Source organism: Triturus cristatus, chromosome 5_2 (genome assembly GCF_964204655.1).
Source record: "Triturus cristatus chromosome 5_2, aTriCri1.1, whole genome shotgun sequence".
Lineage (NCBI taxonomy): Eukaryota > Metazoa > Chordata > Amphibia > Caudata > Salamandridae > Triturus > Triturus cristatus.
In genome coordinates, this window is record NC_140588.1 from 802,287,819 (window position 1) to 802,311,644 (window position 23,826).

General features: G+C 47.4%; 1 protein-coding gene across 5 annotated transcripts in view; it reads left to right on the plus strand.

The window, feature by feature from the left end:
- Positions 1-23,826, plus strand: part of ATP11C (ATPase phospholipid transporting 11C (ATP11C blood group)) — an 804,025-nt gene that overhangs the window by 652,179 nt on the left and 128,020 nt on the right. For all 5 annotated transcript variants that reach the window (XM_085607959.1, XM_085607958.1, XM_085607957.1 and 2 more), the window contains exon 18: positions 2,320-2,501. In XM_085607959.1, the coding sequence (XP_085464085.1) occupies positions 2,320-2,501 (182 nt within the window). The remainder of the gene's footprint in view (positions 1-2,319; positions 2,502-23,826) is intronic.

Below are 23,826 nucleotides of genomic sequence, written 5' to 3' on the forward strand. Positions count from 1 at the left end.
CTTCGCCTGGAAGTCACACCTCTGCAGTCACAAATCTACTCCCTTCTCTTTTTCTCCGAGTCACTGGAACCTCTTCCTCATCAGCTATTCTCTCCTCTTTAGATTCAGGTTCATCATCTGTCTTCCCTGGAATAAGTAGTAGCTTTACTGCTAACGGCCAGATGCCGCCTATGGTCTAGAAGCAAGTGCCAGTATCTGCCTCAGACTTTCACTAATATAGATGTGCATTCTCTCATGGAAATTTCCAGCTCGAAACCTGCCGCCCACCAAATTCCTGTACCTCCCCGTGCCAAGGACACGTTCCCAGCCGGCCGGCCTGTTGTAGTGTCTTCGGCATGAAGGAGAATACAATCCTTCGATAAGGGCCGGCCTGAACCGGTTCTCTCCAAGCGAATAACACCTCCTAACTAAAACACTGCCTATGACCTAGAAACTTCCCAAGCTGCCAGAGCAGGAGGAAAGATGGAGTCTCTCCCGTTTAAGGCCTACCAGGCCTGAATTCAACACAGCTCTATGAAATACCCTCACTATAGGGCAAGTTATTCTCAAGGCTAACGAATCTATCCCCTAGGATATGTATGCAAACCCTGATCTATGGGGAAGAACACAGGATCATGTTGAAGTGAATGATATCTCTCCCGTTTAAGGCCTACCAGGCCTGAATTCAGCTCCATGAAATACCCTTACTACAGAACAGATTACCCCTAATGCTAACGAATCTATCCCCTAGGCTATGTATATAGGCCCTAAGCTATGGGTAGGAGCACGGGATTGTGTCAAAAGTGTCTAATAGATAGGCCCTATTCACTACTCTAGTCCTTAGACATAGATGGAAAGAGACTGAAGTCATATTGGTCACTTTACAATACAGAAGAGCCGGGAAAATCAAGCACTACATTACACCCTTGACTTCAGTCTATTATACATCTTACTATATGGAACTGACATCAGTGGAAGAATAATATCTCTCCCGTTTAAGGCCTACCAGGCCTGAATTCAGCTCCATGAAATACCCTTACTACAGAACAGATTACCCCTAATGCTAACGAATCTATCCCCTAGGCTATGTATGCAAACCCTGATCTATGGGGAAGAACACAGGATCATGTTGAAGTGAATGATATCTCTCCCGTTTAAGGCCTACCAGGCCTGAATTCAGCCCCATGAAATACCCTTACTACAGAACAGATTACCCCTAATGCTAACGAATCTATCCCCTAGGCTATGTATATAGGCCTTAAGCTAGGGGTAAGAGCACGGGATTGTGTCAAAAGTGTCTGATAGGTAGGCCCTATTCACTACTCTAGTCCTTAGACATGGATGGAAAGAGACTGAAGTCATATTGGTCGCTTCTTCAATACGGAGAGACCGGGAAAATCAAGCAGTACACCTCCCCAGGCACAAATGAGGCCTGCTCCATGAGACAGCTTTCTGCCCTCCTGGAGAGACATACCAATGACTCTCATGAAGGAGAACAAGGAGGGATTGTAGGCTAGGAAGGTGTTACCACCCTCCTCAGGAAGCCACTTATACGTGCCTGCCACTCCTCTCTTCTGCTGATGTGCCACTCATCAGCATAGCCTCACCCCTGCTCTAATCTCAGCTGGCAATATGGTAAGAAAAATAAGGAAACTATTTTATTATCATTTTATTTTTCACTGGAGTGGCTGTCCTCTGCCATATCGGAGGAGCCGCCCCTGATTACATGGTGAGGTTGCTCAACCACATCATATAGTACACCCAATTTCCTTACACTACATAAGATTTTGTCTAGAGCATGTTTCATTTTGGATTTAAATTGGTTTTAAAATGACCATAAGGACCCAAGTATTATGTGCTGTGGTCAGTGGCACATGAGCTACAACACCTCTGCTATGATTGTACGTTCAGCATTTGAATGATTTGATGGGCGTCCCCCGGCTTTCCTTGGTTGTGCCTTCCTCTTCGCTGCCCCCCCCCTGCCTCCAGCCCCACATATAGGAAGTGTAATGATTGTTTTTATTCCTGTGTTTTATTACCTGCTAGGGGTACATGATGACTCTGCAGTTGTAGTGTTTTCTTTTCTAATTTCTATTTATTCCATTGAGCCTCTGTTAGTGGGACATTATGGATAGTTGAGACCCCGCCCTTGAGGGGTTCCTAATCTTGTGCTTTAAATTTTAATATGTCAAAAAATGTATGGCCTATATAACACATTTTCCCCCAATTAAAAAAAAACGAACATTTCATGGCTTACATTAGAAACAGATTGAATTTGCTCTGAAAAAACTGTTTGCTGTGTCTGTAAACATAGTACTTCTACTTTTCTCCCCTAATAAGGATGGCTACAGGACACTGTGTGTGGCTTTCAAAGAACTGTCTCCAAATGAATACGAAAAAATTAACAAACAGCTCGATGATGCCAAGATGGCTCTGCAGGACAGAGAGGAGAAGATGGCAAAAGTTTTCGACGACATCGAGACTGACATGCATTTGATTGGGGCAACTGCAGTAGAAGACAGGTAACTTTTAAAGCACATTTTTTGAAATACTGTAAATCAAGGAACAATGTTCAGTTCTCCAGCAATTTAATTCTGGTTTGTATTGGCGGAGTTGTGTGAAATATAAAAAACTTAATTATCAAAGTACTCATTCATTTCATTTCATTAGGCTTTATTCGAACATAAAATAAGTTCATAAAAGCACAGTTAAAAAGACAACATGATTAAAGACAACAGAGGTAGAAAAGTCAACAGTGTAACATTGTTTAAAATAGTTAAAAAAGCATACTTTTCCTGACATTAATGGATTTAAGAAGAAAAGTAGCCGTATAAAAACACACATCTGGGTGATACAAATTAAAAAGTAAACACATACAGTCACGTAATGATTTGACCCCGAATTTGACAAACAAGGGTTTTAAATATGCTATCCGATGGTATTTATACAGCTGACAAAGCAGAAGAAAGTGCACAGTGCTTTGGGGGGTAGAGTTGTCACATGGACATGGACCAGCTGGGGGTAGGTTCAAAAACGGGAAGGCAACCAGGTTGTGGGCTACTCCCATTCTAAACCTGGTTAATACATACCGGTGTGCCTTCCAGGTAACTTGAGATAAATAAGGTTGATAACCCACAACTTCATTCATTTCATGGTAATAGACATAAGATGAAAGCTTAAGGCTAATATGGTGTCGTTTGGTAGAAGCCTGGTGTAGAAAACACCGCTTAAGATCAAATTTGGACAACATATCTGCCCCATGGTGATCCATAGTAATGTTAATATTGTAGATCTTCCGAAATTTATCGGTTACATACTTTAACCATGGGATTTTGGTGTAGTGGTCCAAAGTGTAAGAATCAGAGATAATAGCTCTACACAGAAAGGTCTCTTCTTTGGTCCATATGGAGCGCCATAAGGTCAATGGTCTAAGTAAAATCAAATCGGAAAGGTAGTCAATGCCTAATTCATTATGCACTAAGGCGTTTGAGACAGAGGTTGGTAGGCACAAAAGTTTCTTCAAAAAATCATTTTCCTCTACCTGGAGAGATCCTGCCGGGGCATAGCCCCATATACCAGCTCCGTATAAGGCAATTGAAACACACCGTGATTGGAATATTTTCAGCATGTCATTTACCCGCCTATCTCCCAATTTGGTTGCCATGGTAAAAATTCCATACGCGCTCCTGGCCATTTTAGACCATACATTCTTATGCTCATTTACCCAAGAATTTTTGTTTGAAAAAGTAACCCCCAAATACGAAAAGTTATCCACAGCCTGGACCTTATGGCCCTCTATATAAAAGGAGGGCTGTTTCTTTCCTTGCCTGCGCCCATATTCCATTACATAAGTTTTAGATTTGTTTAAAACTAACTTTCTGCTTTTGATAAATTGCATAAAACCATCCAGCAACTGTTGGAGACCGTAGGGTGTACGTGAGATTAAAACCGCGTCATCCGCGTAAAGTAGCACGGGGACATATTCATTGTTAATTTTGGGAGCATCCACTGACAAGGATTTCAGAAAGGAATCAATCTCATTAATAAAAAGTATAAAAAGCAGTGGGGCTAGCACACATCCCTGGCGTATTCCCCGACCGATCTTAAACATGGGAGTACATTCGCCTTGTGATCCATAACGGACACATGCTCTCAGTTTGGTATATAGGCGTGCTAAAAAGAAGACAATACCATCCGGGGCCCCCATTTCTAACAACTTTGCCCACAGAATGCCGTGATCCACCAGATCAAAGGCACTACTTAGATCTGCAAAGCAGAGGTAAATCGTGCTAGTCTTGGCCAAAGTATATTTACTAATGAGCAGCTCTAAATTTAAACACTGCTCAATCGTGCCACGACCTTTCCTAAAACCAAACTGACTCTCAGCTAAAATACCGTTTTCCTCCACCCATTCCTCCAATCTCACTAAGAGCACTCGGCTCATGACTTTTACGGAGGAATCCAGCAGGGAAATTGGTCGGTAGTTCTTGGCTTCCCCACGATTACCTTTCTTAAAAATTGGAACTAAAATAGATTCTTCCCAAGTCGGGGGCATTTCATTACCAACAGCTGAATTAAAAATATTGGTGAGCAAAGGCCCCCATATTTCTGGGACCAACTTGTATACATCAATTGGTACCCCATCTGGGCCTTGAGCTTTACTCCCTTTACTGTCCCGAATGCTATTTAAAACTTCTGGTACCGTAAAATTTAATAAAAGATGCGGCCATCTGTTCTCCAAAACATGAGAAGCACCATCTGACTGAAAAATTTTAGAGAAATGCGAGACCCATTCTGCCTGCATAACGTTCGAGGTTAGTTCCGGAATTTTGTCATCTTTAAGGAATGGAGAATTAACAGTTTTCCAGAACAGGGAACAATTATTCAGTTCAGCTGCCTTAGTCAGGTTGTCCCATGCCTCCTGCTGGAGTTCTAATTTCCTGCGTTTGAGGGTTTCTTTATATCTGGCTCTTAAGTCTACGACCAGACCCCTATCTCTAGGTTTGGTTGATAGGGCAGATTTCAATTCCCTCAAGGCCAGGGTACAAGTTGAGTTGAACCAACCCCGCGGTCGATCCTCCTTGTGCTTACATGTACTTGTAAGTTTGGAGTTGATGGCCGCATTGATATTGATAAATGCTCTATAGAACCAAGGGAACCAGAGTTATCTTCTAGGATCGCGATAATATCTTCTAGGCAACTGTGGATGATCAAATCAGACGTAATGTCGGCCTTGTCCCCCTTCCATCTAAGTCTTGTGCCATTGGGGCGTTCGGCCTCAATACTAGTGATAATACGGCCCAGAGTACTGGCATCATCCTTATCCCATAACGTAGCCTTTACTACCAGGCAGTTATGGTCACTAAGTTGGATGTCTATTACTTTAGGGGCCGTAATCCAAGCCTCAAGACCCGGGGAGATACAAATAAAATCTATTATTGAATTCGTTCCCCGACCTGTAAAGGTAGGACAAATCTCCCCCTTTGAATTTATCTCATTGGCCATAATACACATATTCTATGTAGCAAGAAGGTTATTTAGGGCGTCTCCGTATTGATTATGTTGAAAATGAAGAATCCCATCCTCGTGATCGTCCACCAACCCGCAGACTTTAACCTCTAAGAAAGGACAGGTAGTAATATTAAAGTCCCCGGCCAAAAACAAATCAAAGGCTTCATTAGATTCCTTAAAGAAGTCTACCAGAGCCCTTAAAAGATCCTTAACCGGCTGATCCCTTGAATCATTAAAAATATTATTGTAAAAATTAATTAAAAGAATGTTCCTACCTCGACTTATGTGCAGCCATAAAAGCTGGGAGTGAGCCCCAACCTGAACATATTCAATAACCGACAAAGGGGCTTTAACTGAGATCAAAATGAGTAGACCCCCTTTGGCTCTTCCAGATACTGAGGCAGCAGCGGGTAACTGATATGAATTAAAACCACAATAGCCTTTAAAGTCGGTGCACCAAGTTTCCTGTAGACAGATAACATCAAAAAGATCTAAAAATTCCGTCCACCCCAGACTATATCATTTTGATCTAATTCCCGCGATATTCCAACTTACAATATAACATCCGGAGGAGCCGTGGATACCTGATCCCAAATTAATACAATTACCGCCCTGTTGGGGAGCAACGGTGATGGGGGTATCCTTGGGTAACTCAGGGTGGCCTACTGGATCTCCCCCTTTACCCTTAGTCGTACAAATTATACTTGACCCAGGAATTGCCTCTTCCACCCCAGGCAAACATACAGTTGGGCCTATATCCAATAGGACTTGGTTCCCCTGGGTTACCGGTGGTACCACACCCGCCTCTATTTCAGAATCCAAACAGACTTCAGTGACGTCCATCTTGTCCATTAATATGGGCTCTTCTATTAATCCTAAAACAACACTGTCCTCCTGTCAATCATTTTGGTCCAAGCCACTTAAGCATTGAAAACGGTTAGCAGTATCTATCTGAAAACTGTTTACCAAGCTAGACACCCCTTCCCTCCTTATTTTCCCTCCCCCTCGGTGCATTGAAAAGTGTTCTATATGCTGACTATAGAAAAAACCAAGGGGGCGGAGTGTAATCCCCTGGTCAATACTAGGGCGGGACGTAGCTCTAATCAAAGCTGTCGTGGCAAGGTGGGGAGAACTAAAATTTATAATAACACAATCCCCAGGAATGTTTTTAGGGGACATTCCAATCCAGTTAGTTCTAGTAGTAGCCAAAATCTGATCCGCTATAGCCACCGGAAAACCACATTCACGGTTAAGCCATGCCACAGTTTTGTTCTTAAGGGAATCATGTGATTCCACAGAGTGGTAGGGCCTGTCCTCTCTGATGGGTGGTACGTTAGTCAGGAGTGCCACATATGGTGCGCAATCAGGGGGCAGAATTGGTTGCGAAAGGCTTTGATTATTAAGAATCCCCCTTCCAGATGTCCTTGTCATACTTCCCGGGGCATGTGTATCTACGTTTGGGGTGATACCAATAGGACAAGCAGGTATAGCTTGGATAACACTAAGTTCACTCCCAGAAACAGATCGTGTTACATTGCCAACACAACCTTGTCGTTCAGTAGCAGGAATAATCCTACTCTTTGACTGTGTGGAAGTATTAGTGCCCGCGCTTAGCTGGCCACTACTAGATTGCTTATTAGGGGGTTGCATGCTTTTACCGGTCAAGCCTACATTCCCGTTTGCCACAACGGGCAATTGGGGGCTATTGTTAGAGTTTAAACCGGATTGTACCATTTCGCCTAATCTGCTCACTTCCCTAGATAAAGCCTCGAGTTTATCTAAAAGAGGTATGATAATATTATTTAACTTACTGTCAATCATACCAATTAGCAGCTCGAGCTGGTCGGGAGCTAATGTCAAATGGGTAGAATGAACCTCATTATTAGAACAGATATGTTCAGAGGGGCCTGTGTTAGAAACAGAAACAATGTTCTTTTTTCTTTTGCGGTCCCCTTTTTTAGAAAAAAACGGTCTGTTGAGATGTGACCCTGATCTTAACACCCTATGTATATTAGGAACCACGGGGGTCACAACAACGATATCATTGGAAGACCTAAGAGTATCAGACACCCCTGCGACATCAGCTTCTAGCGGGGAGACCTGAGTTGGCTCAATAACACAAGTACCCTCCCTCACTGGAGAGACTATAGGGGCCAAGACTTGGATATCATCAAAAGGGTGGATCTCAGCAAGAACTGATTGGCTCGTTATCTCCGGTCTGTCGTTACTAGCTAGACCCAGAGATAATCTCCGTTCCCTGTTGATCTTGTCTAAAACTTTGACCAAATAATTATCAAGTGTCGATACAGTGGGGCGAGGGGTCCCAGTTGACTTGGACATGTTGCCTAAGAATACAATAGATAAAATATATGACAAACAAAAACAGCCAATTGAAATTAAAATAGCACTTACTATGAAATGGTTTCAATTATTTAAACATTACACGTAACACGTGCGCTAAAAGACAAGAATAGACCACGACACAACCCTTATTTAAAACACAAATTAGTAAGGATTGTATATCAGCACAAGTCTGTGATTCACCAATATTCCTGGGACGATAGGGTACGAAGTGCACAATGTTGTGCAACAAACTTCAATCCACAACTTGCAACAGCAACACTAATAGTCCCAACAAATGTAAATGTCACAGTACCTTGCGATAGTGGTCTTATCACAAAATATAAAGGGGGTGGCCCGGCCCGGCCTCCTCTGGCCCCTGACAGCCACAGACGGTCCCGCCCTTGTCCCGGGCTTAACCCGGCGCCACCCGAGCGCGATCCCGCGTCGCGGGGTCTGCAACGATCTTATATGCGCCTCCTGGCGCGAAAATCAGCGTCAGCGGGTCTCCAGCCGCTAGGGCTGCTGGGGTGTGTAGTTCCCGTCTCTCCTCCGCGGCCGCGATGGCTGGTAACGCGGCGGCGGGAGACGGGCACAAACTCGGCACTGCAAGGGCGGTGAAAGGGACCAACAATCCGCAGGCAGGAACACAAAGCACTAGCAGGTAAGAGGGGGGCCCGCTCTGCCGGGTCTGCAACGATCTTTTATGCGCCTCCTGGCGCCTCCTGGCGCGAAAATCAGCGTCAGCGGGTCAGCGGGTCTCCAGCCGCTAGGGCTGCTGGGGTGTGTAGTTCCCGTCTCCCCTCCGCGGCCGCGATGGCTGGTAACGCGGCGGCGGGAGACGGGCACAAACTCGGCACTGCAAGGGCGGTGAAAGGGACCAACAATCCGCAGGCCGGAACACAAAGCACTAGCAGGTAAGAGGGGGGCCCGCTCTGCCGGGTCTGCAACTATCTTTTATGCGCCTCCTGGCGCGAAAATCAGCGTCAGCAGGTCAGCGGGTCTCCAGCCGCTAGGGCTGCTGGGGTGTGTAGTTCCCGTCTCCCCTCCGCGGCCGCGATGGCTGGTAACGCGGCGGCGGGAGACGGGCACAAACTCGGCACTGAAAGGGCGGTGAAAGGGACCAACAATCCGCAGGCAGGAACACAAAGCACTAGCAGGTAAGAGGGGGGCCTCAATACGCCATCAGCTTTCTACCGATGGTGTGTAGGAGAAAGAATCATGGATATTCACACTTTGAAGTGTACAACACATTCTGCAGTTCTTTTCTAAGACAATTTGATGATTTTATTGTTTTCCACTCACATTTGGTATTACTTTCTCTTGTTACTAAGGCATACTGACCCTTGCTTTAGCGATATTAAAGGTGGTCCTATGTGATTAAGTGGCTAAAGTCCAGGAGAGCTCAAAGGGCCTGAGAAGGATTGTCTGATGTTATAGGATGCTGGCCGATTATTCGAAGGAGTAGTAGGTAGCAGAGAGCAACAAGTAGGAGGTACTTGGCTACAGAGCAGACAGCTAGTGATTGCATCCAACCCAGCCTCTCTAGTGGTACTTGTGCTTCTTGAGCATCATGGAGCCCTCTCCTAGTGCCTTGTTCATTGATATTCGGATTCATGCTTCTGCCTTCCTGGCCATTGGATTCCACATCGTGCACCCATCGGTGACACAGCACACAATGACAGGGACCTCTGCAAAATGTATTTGGGAGCTCCTGAGATTCCTGAACCTTATGCATATTCAAAGTCCTTGGGCTGGGAAGGAGACTCCTGAACAGTAGGAATCCCTTTGCACCATAGGGCTGCAGAGGGCTAGGTCAAGCACCTAGTTACCACCATTGCTATTTTTCTTGTTGTCTGAAGGGTGGGTTATCGGGCTTGGCAGCGGTTTCTAAGCAGCCCTTCCCTTTCGGTCTCAAACCAATCCTTATTTCTTTCTCTGATTATATTTTTTTCTATCTCTGCCACTTTCTTCTTGTATTTCGGTAGCTATTGTCTTTTTCCCAATATCATTTTCCTATGTCATTTTGTATCTCTCCTACCTTGCTCTGTAGTCACTTTTTTACCTCTCCTTTTCTCGTCTCCTTGTTTCCCATCTATTTTTCTGCAGTTCGCCTCTCTTCTTTTGACCCCTCTCTTTCTGTAGCTCTCTTACCACATTGCCTTACTTTTTCTTTCTCTTCCTTGTATTTTTTCATATCTCTTCCCAACAGCCTGCTCTTCCATATTTTTTTACTGCAGATTTAAACTCTTTATTCCCAGACTTTGTGTTCTTAGGTCGAGCCTGTAGCAGCGCGCATGCGCTGCTCTTGCGAGACTTCTTGTAAGGAGCTTGAGAAAGCTCGCCACATGCTCGTGCGTGTGTTTTTGGTTTTTATAGGCTATTGGGCTTTGCGTGCGTCTTTCTAAAAAAGACAGCACGCAATTGGGCAAAGGCGGATGCATGTCCCGCCTTTGCTCCGCCCACGGCCTATTGCTTGTGGTTACCCGCACGGGGCACATCTGTTTTCCATTATCGTGCACAGACGCGTGCGAGATAATGCAAAACAGATGTCTCGCTGTGGCGCGCGCACCACTCGCGTGCTTTTTTAAAATCTGATGCTGCATCCAAATCCGGCCAGGTGTAATCAGACCCACTGAGTTTTAGAGGAACACATTTCTCCAGTTAATACACTGAGGAATTCGTGCTAGCAAAATCCAGTGAAGCAGCACAGTTTGCACACTTCTCGGACTCTGAATTTTACTGCAAATGCTGATTGTTGTCAATATCAGATCCACATTTTCACTCAGAATGAGGCGATAATCCTGCAATGCCTGAGAGGCACTGAAAACATCGTAAGTTCCCGTCCTAAGTGACTGTCTCAGGCCCAGTCCTTTGGGGCTTCCTAGCACCCAACAGCCCCGCATCCTCCTAAAAGAGACCTCAATTAGTACAGCCTGCCTTGGCGCCGTGAGGTCACATACTGTGTGTATATTGCTTTTCTGCTCTCCACAGAGGTCCGTGCACCCACATGTCAGTTTGTCATATGTCAGTTTGGATTCAAGCAGCCCACGCAGGACTTTTCTTTTGAAAAATAGCACATGAACAAAATTTGTATTATGTTTCTTGACTGTTGATCACGTCAATTGGGAATCAGTTTTCGGAAATATGACACATTCATTTGGTTTCTCTGTTTTACACTGGCACGTTACACTGAGGAGAGAGAAAGGTGTTGGTTGAGGAGGTGCTACTTGGTAGGTTACTGTTCTCAGGTCTCGAACTTTAATTTTCTAGAGAGCCACTCCGTGCCATCTCTTGTTGGGCCTTTCCATTACCCTGATTGATACATTTGCCCTCATGCTGATCCAGTGGGCGGGAATGCAGCAAGATAAATGACCTCAGGTCCGCAGGGTGTTCTCAGAAACCAGGAGGTACATGTAGGTTTCCAAGGGCACAATTGTTGTGGCAACAGCTAGCTATAGCAACGGTGTATTTTCAACGTTGAGTTCTCAGGATAGCCTTCCTCAGGCAGAGAACAAGCATGCACTGCAGCAATAGTAATTTGTCTTTTCAAATCCCACAGCCCGGTTATAAAAACATAATTACCCGTTTCGGGGCCCTGGCCCTATGTTCCGTTGAAATATGCTACTTTATTTAAATTTTGTGAGTTATCATTCTCTCCTCGGCATCTGCTATCAAGGTTACTCGTCGGCGGCTAGTTAACCTTACTAAATGTTCAGCGATACATAAATAAAACGGATGGATTATTCGGAGCATTTTCATACCCACCCACAGATTAACTAGAGGCAAACTTGCCAGGTGCCATTTACAGCAAATTAGTCTTACTCCTTTTGGCCAATATTGCCAGGATGCCCCGCCTAGACGGAAACTGTTTGCAGCGAGACATTTTCTGATCCCGAGTTCTTTCTCACGCACAGCTGACGGTGCCGTCCAGGAGGTGCCCATAATCTGTCATGCGTGCTTCCGCCTCAGAAGTGCCAGTATTCTCCCGGTTACACCACTGTGTGATGTACTAATGGCCCATGTGGAGTCCCACAGGGATCATCGTTGAGCCCGACGTTATTTAACGTCTACATGAGGCCACTAGCTGAGATCGTCCAGCCGTATGGCATTAAGATCATTACCTACGCGGACGATACTCAGCTGGTGGTCTCTCTGGCACAGGAAGGGGGATCCTTAGTGTGTGCGGATCTTGCAGTCTGTCTGGAGATGGTTAAGAGTTGGATGACCAAGTCTTGTCTCAAGCTCAACGGAGACAAGACTGAGCTCATGCTCCTAGGTCGTCTCGCTCCTTCTTCCATTGATACTCTTTGGCCACCCAGTTTGGGACCGGCCCCGGTGCCTAAAGATACCATCAAGAGCCTTGGTGTTTGGCTGGATAGGTCCCTGTCATTTGATCAGCAGGCAATAAGACTATCTGCTATCTGTTTCGGCATTCTTAGAGTCATCAGGAAGGTCCTTCCTCTACTCCCTTTCGAAGCAAGAAAGACCGTGGTTCTGGGCATGATCCAATCACGGTTGGATTTCGGGAATGCTTTATTTCTGGGAGCTCCGGACTTTACTCTACGCAAACTGCAGTTGATACAGAATTGCGCAGCACGGACTCTTCTACAAATCCCCCGCAGATCATCAGTAAAGTCCGGCCTAAGGAGACTGCATTGGCTTCCCGTTAGGGAAAGAGTTAATTTCAAATCACTTTGTATTGCACATCAGGCCTTTTGGTCCTCAGGCCCAGCAATTAACTTTCCCCTTATTACACCTTATCAGCCTGTCAGACATCTGCGCTCATCCTCTGCCAATCTGGCTATTGTTCCGAAGATAAAGAAATCAAGATCGGGAGGCCGCTCTTTTTCTTTTAACGTGGCCAAATTGTGGAATGCTCTTCCCCAACATTTAAGATCCAACCCCGACCTTAGTTCGTTCCGTAAACAGCTGAAAACGCTTTTGTTTATTAATTAATAGTTAGGTTGGTTTTCTTCCCTCAAGCAATTTTAGCCTCAGTTGGTATTTCCCAGCGCTTGGACGCCCCAGGGCAGCTACGTGCGCTTTACAAAATTCATTTCATTCATTCATACAGTGAAATTGTACCCACTCTTCACCAGTTATTAGTTGGTATTTGCAAATAGGGCATAATCTTAGAGTCCATATTAATTTTTATATTGCCATAGATTACTGTGTGGCAAGAGCCAAGTAGTCTGGTGGATGGCTGGATGGCAGTGAAATGGACTAATCTTTTGTTGAAAAGAAACCACATTTATGTACATGCATGAATGAATTGGTAAATCTAGCATTGCGTGCTTTATTCACTACCTAGAATAACATGCACAATGAATATAGCACGTACTCCAAAACCTTCCTTCACCCTTAACAGTCACCAATACACATTGGTCTTCTGAGCCTAAACCTGTTTACTAACACATACCCTTTCTGCTACTCCTCTCGTAGACCTAACAAAACTACCCTGAGCCAACGACCTATACTGGTCACACTCTTGGGCCTTGATGTGAAATTGGCTATTCAGCACACCCCAGCACAAAGTTGTCTAAAACCACAGTTGTGAAATAGTTATAGCCAAGGAAAGTAGATGGTGTCTTTGCCTTTCCTTTGTAAGGGACATTAAGTCAACAGCAGGAGAAAACAAGCATTGGCATAGCCAATAGGTCTCGCCTTTGGGACCTTAAAAGTGTTTAGCCATGCAACAGTTGATGTTGTTGCACCAAGGATATTGTGCTGGATAACTAAACACTTACAAGGTCCCAAAGGCGAGACCTATTGGCTATGCCAATGCTTGTTTCAACCACCTGTCTGTTGTATTCGGCCTATACCTTCCTGTTTGCTCTTGGGGTTCTCTTTTCCCCCAGTCTGATCCTTATTGCTTATTCACGTATTTCACTACTGTCTCATGGCTTTTTTGTCGCTCTTTCTTCCCTCCCTCACAAATCTTCTTTTTCCCTCTAGGCCCATATTTCTCTTTTGTTAGCTTTCTTTTTTCTCTCCACATTCGGTCTTTATCTCCCTATCTGTCAAGCAGAAATGCCACGTGCTGTGGCAGTATTTCAATACATTCCCAACTCCGAAAAAGCACCTGAGGTCTGACCTCTAGCAACCTATTTATGACTTTACCTGCACACTCCAATTCTGACCTGCTGCCCAACCTGCTATTTCATTATTGGAACCCACACACATTGTGTCATTGGGCTTTCGCCTTGATCTGCATGCTTCTGAAGTGTTAGGGTCCAAACAAGAATCTTTGCCAGCGCACCCAATTCGTGACCGGCAGATGCCCTGAGCACACAAGTACTGTGACTAAGACACAGCTCCACCAGTGCACATCAGTCCTGGCATGAGGCACCTCTTGCAGTTCTAGTACATGGCATACACAGAGCTCTATCAATTCCCTTCAGTTCTACGTGTGGTTCCTACCTTTTCTTCCAGTGCTGTGACTTACACCCAGCTCTAGCAGTGCACCTCAGTTCTGGACAGCATCACCTTCTGCTATGCCACACAGCTTTTCCAATGCATCATCTATTGTTATACTAGTACTCAGTTCCAAACATGGTATAGTTTGAGATTCCGAAACACTCATTTCCACTTCTATCACTGAGTCAGAAGAAGAAATTACCCAACTTAAACCTCCTACCTAAAATTCTGCTGAGCAACACGAGTTTCGTAGTGAACAAATGTCGCACCGAGAAGGGTGCCACTAACCTTTAAGCCGGATACAGCGGGAACAATGGTGATGCCACGTAACCCCTTCCCCCTAGATGGCAATACCCATGAGTAATGGACAACACTGCAAGGATAAGGCCACCACAGGGGAAAGGGAAAAAAGGGAGAAAAGAAACAATAACACTTCAGCTGCTAGGCGCCAATAAGGGATGTTGTCAGTAGCTGTGGACCTTCCTTTCCTGCACTCCACCCCAGCCGCCCTGTAAGGGAATCACACAACATACATCAGGTTGCCATTCCTTAAACATATTCGCCCCCACCAGATCCCCTTATGTGTAGGGTACTTACTGAACAGACAGCTGCTCCCTCCTATGTTAGTATAAGCACACAAGAGATGAAAATAAAGTAAAATGTCATGAACAATACATAGTCCACCCGGACTAGAGGTACTTATCTGCCAGACGATAATCCTTCAGTGTCTGTAATTCTGCAATCCACCTGGTATGCTCTGTTCCTAGCAAGGTTCACGATAGAGCGTCCAGGTGCCTTTAAGATATTTTGCGTTAGTTAATGCAGCTATGGTTGGTCCTTAGCGAGCGAATGGGGAGCGCTGGCTGGCTCTTCCGATCTTTTAATCCACAGGTGCTGCATGGAGATCAAGAAGGCCTGGCACTCCCGCGTTCCTTAAAGCGGAAAGCCGGTACGTTTATGTTCCAGAAACGAAGGCGCTCCGTGCGTGCTAGGGTCGGGCCGGCGTGTGCTGCAAACGCGGCGTCAATGCCGCGACACCCACAAGGAGGTTAGCGTACCTCACGGAGAATGTAGGGGACGCTGCTCTGTTCGGGCGCCGCCAGTGAAGCTCTCGGGTCGCGCACTCAGACATGCGCCGACTCCGGAGAGGAGTTGAAGACAAACAAAGAATGAAAGCGGGAGGCGTATGAGACGCCAACAACAATCCAGCAGTGATCGCTAATCCCCGCACGGGGAAGGCAGGAAGGCAGCCGGTCTGTGGTAGATGCTGCTCCGGACACAACGGGCTCTTCACCAGGCAAGGTATTTCACGTTCTTCTCTCAGTGCGAGAAGACGCAAGTGACAAGCCCCGAGCCCAGCAAGGGCAGGGCTTATGTACTACAGTCAGGTGTTGCTCTCCCTAGGGATTATGGGAGAGGTAGTTCTATGTCTCTCATTCATACGGGGTAATGTGTTCCTTGCCTGCGCGCCTGCCTCCTTCTAGCCATAACAGTACCCCCTCCCAACATCCGCCGTCTTGACGGACCACCAGGTTTATTGGGGTAACGTGTGTGGAAAAGCCTCAAAAGCCTGGGGCAACGTAAATTAGCCTTGGGTTCCCATGACCGGTCCTCCGGACCGTAGCCCTTCCAGTCTATCAGATAGTGCCCTCTACCCCGCAGGTGCTTTGAGTCCAGTATGCCCTGTACTTCATATTCCTCCTCCCCCCTCGACGGCCTGAGGTTTAATAGGTAAGCGGGTGCCCTGAAGGCACGCTCTCAAAAGGGACACATGGAACACGGGGTGTATGCGCCAAGCAGGCGGAAGTGTGAGTTTCATCGCTACCGGATTCACCACCTTTTCTATGGGATATGGTCCTACGAATTTAGGCTGTAGCCTATTGCTTCCCCTGAATGTAAGATGCTTAGTGCTAAGCCACACCCGGTCTCCTATTTCATGCAAGGCTTCAGGGGTTCTCTTTTTATCCGCCTGTTGCTTGTCCCGTGTTTGTGCCTCCGCGAGGTGCGTCTTGGCAGTGTTTAGGACTGTTTTGATATGTGCATGATGCTCTTGAACAGACGGGAGTTTTGACGATACCGGCTGTTCAAAGGGTAACGTATTGGGATGGAACCCTTGGAGACAGTAGAAGGGAGAACACCCCAATGAAGCATGGTTGGTGTTGTTGTAGGCGAACGCTGCCGTCCACAAGAGCGTGCTCCATTCGTTTTCTTCTGCCAACGTAAAACATCGGAGATATTGCTCTAACGTCTGGTTTAATCTTTCTGTTTTACCATCCGTTTGCGGGTGGTAACCTGTAGAGAGCCTGGCATCTATCTTCACAATCTCACATAGGGCCTTCCAGAACCTGGAAGTAAACTGGGTTCCTCTGTCCGTAATGAGGACGGAAGGGATGCTGTGTAATCTGATGATGTGTTGTAAGAAGACGGAGGCCAATTCAGCTGATGTAGGTAGTTTGTTCAGCGCTATGAAGTGTCCCATTTTCGTGAGATGGTCTACGACCACCAGGATGGTATTACAACCCAAGCTAGGCGGCATGTCAACAATTTAATCCATAGACACGGTGTGCCAGGGTGCCGGTGGTGTGGGTATTGGTCTGAGTAACCCGCTGGGTTTCTGGTGTTGCGTCTTGGATTGTGTACATACTGAACACTCTGCTACATATTTTTCAGTGTCTTTTCGGAGTGTCTCCCACCAGAAGTATCGGTTCATAGTCTGTAATGTTTTTTGTATTCCCATGTGACCACCCAAGGGGGTGTCGTGAATCCAGTGTAGGGCTTGCTGCTGCAACGGCCCTTCCGGAACGTATAGTCTATTGTCTCGGAACATCAGGTCTTCTTTCACAGATCGGTGTAGGGCTTCCTTCATCACCCATGCATATGTATCGACCTCTGCGGTTTGGTTTTTTACTTCGTTGAGAAAGGCATGTGTGGTGCTTAGGGCTGCGGACATTGTAGGAAAGGAGGACTGTCGTAGAATGCTGGGAGGCCCTTCTGTGGTATCAGTCTCTTCCATAGGGGCCGGCATTGGTCTGGAGAGTGCGTCACCCTTTCCGTTCTTGGTGCCTGGTGAATACTTAATCACAAAATCGAAATCCGCAAAAAACAACGACCATCGCAGTTGTCTAGGTGCGAGTGCACTCTGTAAAAACAGTAAGTTACGGTGATCCGTGTAGATTTCGACCATATGTCTGGCCCCTAGGAGATGGTGTCTCCATTCTTCACAGGCGCGTTTAATGGCCAATAACTCCTTATCGGTGATACTGTAATTCACTTCGCAACTGGTTAAAATTTTTGAAAAGAAGGCCACCGGATGCAGTTGACCAGTGTCGGGGTGTCGCTGGGAGAGAATCCCTCCTTAAGCGTAGTACGAGGCGTCTATCTCGAGGGTAAATGGTAGTGATTCGTCCGGGTGTCGCAGTATAGGAGCACTAGTAAATCGCTGTTTTAACATTCTAAAGGCTTCCTCCGCTGCTTCGGTCCATCTGAAAATGGCTCGTTAGAGGCTGTATGATGCTAGAGAAATCCTTCATGAATCTTCTATAGAAGTTTGCGAACCCCAAGAAGCTCTGTAGGGCCTTCACACACGACGGGGGATTCCCATTCTCGGATAGCCTGGGTCTTCTTTTGGTCCATACACAATCCCTTGGGACCAATGACATATCCCAAGAATTCCACTTCTTGGGTGTGGAAGAAACATTTCTCGAATTTCGCGTATAGCGAATACCGTCGTAGTCGCTCCAACACTGCCATCACGTGAGGGACGTGTTCCTCTAAGGAAGTAGAGTACACAAGTATATCGTCTATATAAACGATATAGGATACGTCCAATAAACCCCTCAATACCTCATCCATGAAGTACTGGAAAGCGGCAGGGGCGTTACAGAGCCCAAAAGGCATTACTTGATATTCGTAAAGGCCGAACTTGGTCCTGAAAGCTGTCTTCCATTCATCCCCTTGCTGCATTCTTACTAAATGATACGCCCCACGGAGGTCCAATTTAGTGAAAACCGTAGCTCCCTTCAATTGATCCAATAGGACAGGAATCAAGGGCAGGGGGTATCTGTTTTTCTTGGTAACACGATTGATTGCCCTGTAATCAATACACGTCCTTAGGCCTCCTTCGCGTTTCGGAATAAAAAAAAAAGGGGCGAGGACGCAGGGGAAGAGGAAGGGCGGATGAATCCGTTAGCCAAACGTTTTGTTAGGTATTGTTGTAAATAAGAAGTTTCGGCTTCTGTGAGGGCGTAAATGCAGCTACATGGAATGCTGGCTCCTGCTTCCAGGTCAATTACACAATCATACGCCCGGTGTGGCGATAGTTTGCTGGCTTCTTGTTCGTCAAACACCTTGTGATATTCCTGGTTTACTTTGGGTAGTGTGGTAGTGCATCCCACGCTGGGTTTGAGAGTGCTAATGGCAAGTAATCCTGCAGTGTTTGTTTGTTTAGGTTCCTCTTTCATTCCGTTCTGTGTACAATGTTCTTTGCAAAACGGAGAATTCAATGTCACGGTTCGTGCCGACCACTGCACATATGGGTCATGCAGAGTAAGCCATGGCATGCCTAATATAAGAGGGTAGGTGGGGGCGTCTATCAAATCGAATTGAATGACTTCATAATGGTGTGAGTCCACTTTCATTTGAATCGCCTGAGTGTGATACTTGACTGGGCCAGACGTCAGTTCTGTACCGTCTACAGCTTTTACCATTCCAGGGGTCTTTTTTCTCACGCATGGCATCCCGATTTCTTGAGCATAGCTTTGATCCATAAAATAAAATTAAACCAGATTGGTCGCACACTGCTACACCTACCAGGCGTGTTCCCCCAATGAAAATGGTCCCTGAAGGTCAGCGTCGGCGGATACACCTATGCTCGAGTGTGAATGCAAGTATGCGTGGCGTGTGCCATCCCTGGACACGTGTTTCGAGGTAGTTGCCTCTCGTCAGCAGGGAGTAGGAAAATGTGTGGGGTTGCTGTGTAAGCTGCTAAAATCGTATCAGGTCTAGTACCTCTCGTAGCGCGCAGGTGCGTAACCATGAGTCCGTCGACTCCACCGGCTCAAAGGAGTCTGAATATAAAGTTAAACCAGATTGGTCGCACACTGCTACACCTACCAGGCGTGTTCCCCAATGAAAATGGTCCCTGAAGGTCAGCGTCGGCGGATACACCTATGCTCGAGTGTGAATGCAAGTATGCGTGGCGTGTGCCATCCCTGGACACGTGTTTCGAGGTAGTTGCCTCTCGTCAGCAGGGAGTAGGAAAATGTGTGGGGTTGCTGTGTAAGCTGCTAAAATCGTATCAGGTCTAGTACCTCTCGTAGCGCGCAGGTGCGTAACCATGAGTCCGTCGACTCCACCGGCTCAAAGGAGCCTGAATATAAAGTTAAACCAGATTGGTCGCACACTGCTACACCTACCAGGCGTGTTTCCCCAATGAAAATGGTCCCTGAAGGTCAGCGTCGGCGGATACACCTATGCTCGAGTGTGAATGCAAGTATGCGTGGCGTGTGCCATCCCTGGACACGTGTTTCGAGGTAGTTGCCTCTCGTCAGCAGGGAGTAGGAAAATGTGTGGGGTTGCTGTGTAAGCTGCTAAAATCGTATCAGGTCTAGTACCTCTCGTAGCGCGCAGGTGCGTAACCATGAGTCCGTCGACTCCACCGGCTCAAAGGAGCCTGAATATAAAGTTAAACCAGATTGGTCGCACACTGCTACACCTACCAGGCGTGTTCCCCCAATGAAAATGGTCCCTGAAGGTCAGCGTCGGCGGATACACCTATGCTCGAGTGTGAATGCAAGTATTCGTGGCGTGTGCCATCCCTGGACACGTGTTTCGAGGTAGTTGCCTCTCGTCAGCAGGGAGTAGGAAAATGTGTGGGGTTGCTGTGTAAGCTGCTAAAATCGTATCAGGTCTAGTACCTCTCGTAGCGCGCAGGTGCGTAACCATGAGTCCGTCGACTCCACCGGCTCAAAGGAGCCTGAATATAAAGTTAAACCAGATTGGTCGCACACTGCTACACCTACCAGGCGTGTTCCCCCAATGAAAATGGTCCCTGAAGGTCAGCGTCGGCGGATACACCTATGCTCGAGTGTGAATGCAAGTATGCGTGGCGTGTGCCATCCCTGGACACGTGTTTCGAGGTAGTTGCCTCTCGTCAGCAGGGAGTAGGAAAATGTGTGGGGTTGCTGTGTAAGCTGCTAAAATCGTATCAGGTCTAGTACCTCTCGTAGCGCGCAGGTGCGTAACCATGAGTCCGTCGACTCCACCGGCTCAAAGGAGCCTGAATATAAAGTTAAACCAGATTGGTCGCACACTGCTACACCTACCAGGCGTGTTCCCCCAATGAAAATGGTCCCTGAAGGTCAGCGTCGGCGGATACACCTATGCTCGAGTGTGAATGCAAGTATGCGTGGCGTGTGCCATCCCTGGACACGTGTTTCGAGGTAGTTGCCTCTCGTCAGCAGGGAGTAGGAAAATGTGTGGGGTTGCTGTGTAAGCTGCTAAAATCGTATCAGGTCTAGTACCTCTCGTAGCGCGCAGGTGCGTAACCATGAGTCCGTCGACTCCACCGGCTCAAAGGAGCCTGAATATAAAGTTAAACCAGATTGGTCGCACACTGCTACACTTACCAGGCATGTTCCCCCAATGAAAATGGTCCCTGAAGGTCAGCGTCGGCGGATACACCTATGCTCGAGTGTGAATGCAAGTATGCGTGGCGTGTGCCATCCCTGGACACGTGTTTCGAGGTAGTTGCCTCTCGTCAGCAGGGAGTAGGAAAATGTGTGGGGTTGCTGTGTAAGCTGCTAAAATCGTATCAAGTCTAGTACCTCTCGTAGCGCGCAGGTGCGTAACCATGAGTCCGTCGACTCCACCGGCTCAAAGGAGCCTGAATATAAAGTTAAACCAGATTGGTCGCACACTGCTACACCTACCAGGCGTGTTCCCCCAATGAAAATGGTCCCTGAAGGTCAGCGTCGGCGGATACACCTATGCTCGAATGTGAATGCAAGTATGCGTGGCGTGTGCCATCCCTGGACACGTGTTTCGAGGTAGTTGCCTCTCGTCAGCAGGAAGTAGGAAAATGTGTGGGGTTGCTGTGTAAGCTGCTAAAATCGTATCAGGTCTAGTACCTCTCGTAGCGCGCAGGTGCGTAACCATGAGTCCGTCGACTCCACCGGCTCAAAGGAGCCTGAATATAAAGTTAAACCAGATTGGTCGCACACTGCGACACCTACCAGGCGTGTTCCTCCAATGAAAATGGTCCCTGAAGGTCAGCGTCGGCGGATACACCTATGCTTGAGTGTGAATGCAAGTATGCGTGGCGTGTGCCATCCCTGGACACGTGTTTCGAGGTAGTTGCCTCTCGTCAGCAGGGAGTAGGAAAATGTGTGGGGTTGCTGTGTAAGCTGCTAAAATCGTATCCGGTCTAGTACCTCTCGTAGCGCGCAGGTGCGTAACCATGAGTCCGTCGACTCCACCGGCTCAAAGGAGCCTGAATATAAAGTTAAACCAGATTGGTCGCACACTGCTACACCTACCAGGCGTGTTCCCCCAATGAAAATGGTCCCTGAAGGTCAGCGTCGGCGGATACACCTATGCTAGAGTGTGAATGCAAGTATGCGTGGCGTGTGCCATCCCTGGACACGTGTTTCGAGGTAGTTGCCTCTCGTCAGCAGGGAGTAGGAAAATGTGTGGGGTTGCTGTGTAAGCTGCTAAAATCGTATCAGGTCTAGTACCTCTCGTAGCGCGCAGGTGCGTAACCATGAGTCCGTCGACTCCACCGGCTCAAAGGAGCCTGAATATAAAGTTAAACCAGATTGGTCGCACACTGCTACACCTACCAGGCGTGTTCCCCCAATGAAAATGGTCCCTGAAGGTCAGCGTCGGCGGATACACCTATGCTCGAGTGTGAATGCAAGTATACGTGGCGTGTGCCATCCCTGGACACGTGTTTCGAGGTAGTTGCCTCTCGTCAGCAGGGAGTAGGAAAATGTGTGGGGTTGCTGTGTAAGCTGCTAAAATCGTATCAGGTCTAGTACCTCTCGTAGCGCGCAGGTGCGTAACCATGAGTCCGTCGACTCCACCGGCTCAAAGGAGCCTGAATATAAAGTTAAACCAGATTGGTCGCACACTGCTACACCTACCAGGCGTGTTCCCCCAATGAAAATGGTCCCTGAAGGTCAGCGTCGGCGGATACACCTATGCTCGAGTGTGAATGCAAGTATGCGTGGCGTGTGCCATCCCTGGACACGTGTTTCGAGGTAGTTGCCTCTCATCAGCAGGGAGTAGGAAAATGTGTGGGGTTGCTGTGTAAGCTGCTAAAATCGTATCAGGTCTAGTACCTCTCGTAGCGCGCAGGTGCGTAACCATGAGTCCGTCGACTCCACCGGCTCGAAGGAGCCTGAATATGAAGTTAAACCAGATTGGTCGCACACTGCTACACCTACCAGGCGTGTTCCCCCAATGAAAATGGTCCCTGAAGGTCAGCGTCGGCGGATACACCTATGCTCGAGTGTGCATGCAAGTATGCGTGGCGTGTGCCATCCCTGGACACGTGTTTCGAGGTAGTTGCCTCTCGTCAGCAGGGAGTAGGAAAATGTGTGGGGTTGCTGTGTAAGCTGCTAAAATCGTATCAGGTCTAGTACCTCTCGTAGCGCGCAGGTGCGTAACCATGAGTCCGTCGACTCCACCGGCTCAAAGGAGCCTGAATATAAAGTTAAACCAGATTGGTCGCACACTGCTACACCTACCAGGCGTGTTCCCCCAATGAAAATGGTCCCTGAAGGTCAGCGTCGGCGGATACACCTATGCTAGAGTGTGAATGCAAGTATGCGTGGCGTGTGCATAGGTGTGTCCGCCGACGCTGACCTTCAGGGACCATTTTCATTGGGGGAACACGCCTGGTAGGTGTAGCAGTGTGCGACCAATCTGGTTTAACTTTATATTCAGGCTCCTTTGAGCTGGTGGAGTCGACGGACTCATGGTTACGCACCTGCGCGCTACGAGAGGTACTAGACCTGATACGATTTTAGCAGCTTACACAGCAACCCCACACATTTTCCTACTCCCTGCTGACGAGAGGCAACTACCTCGAAACACGTGTCCAGGGATGGCACACGCCACGCATACTTGCATTCACACTCGAGCATAGGTGTATCCGCCGACGCTGACCTTCAGGGACCATTTTCATTGGGGGAACACGCCTGGTAGGTGTAGCAGTGTGCGACCAATCTGGTTTAACTTTATATTCAGGCTCCTTTGAGCCGGTGGAGTCGACGGACTCATGGTTACGCACCTGCGCGCTACGAGAGGTACTAGACCTGATACGATTTTAGCAGCTTACACAGCAACCCCACACATTTTCCTACTCCCTGCTGACGAGAGGCAACTACCTCGAAACACGTGTCCAGGGATGGCACACGCCACGCATACTTGCATTCACACTCGAGCATAGGTGTGTCCGCCGACGCTGACCTTCAGGGACCATTTTCATTGGGGGAACACGCCTGGTAGGTGTAGCAGTGTGCGACCAATCTGGTTTAACTTGATCCATAAAATAACCTGCGGCTCCTGAGTCTA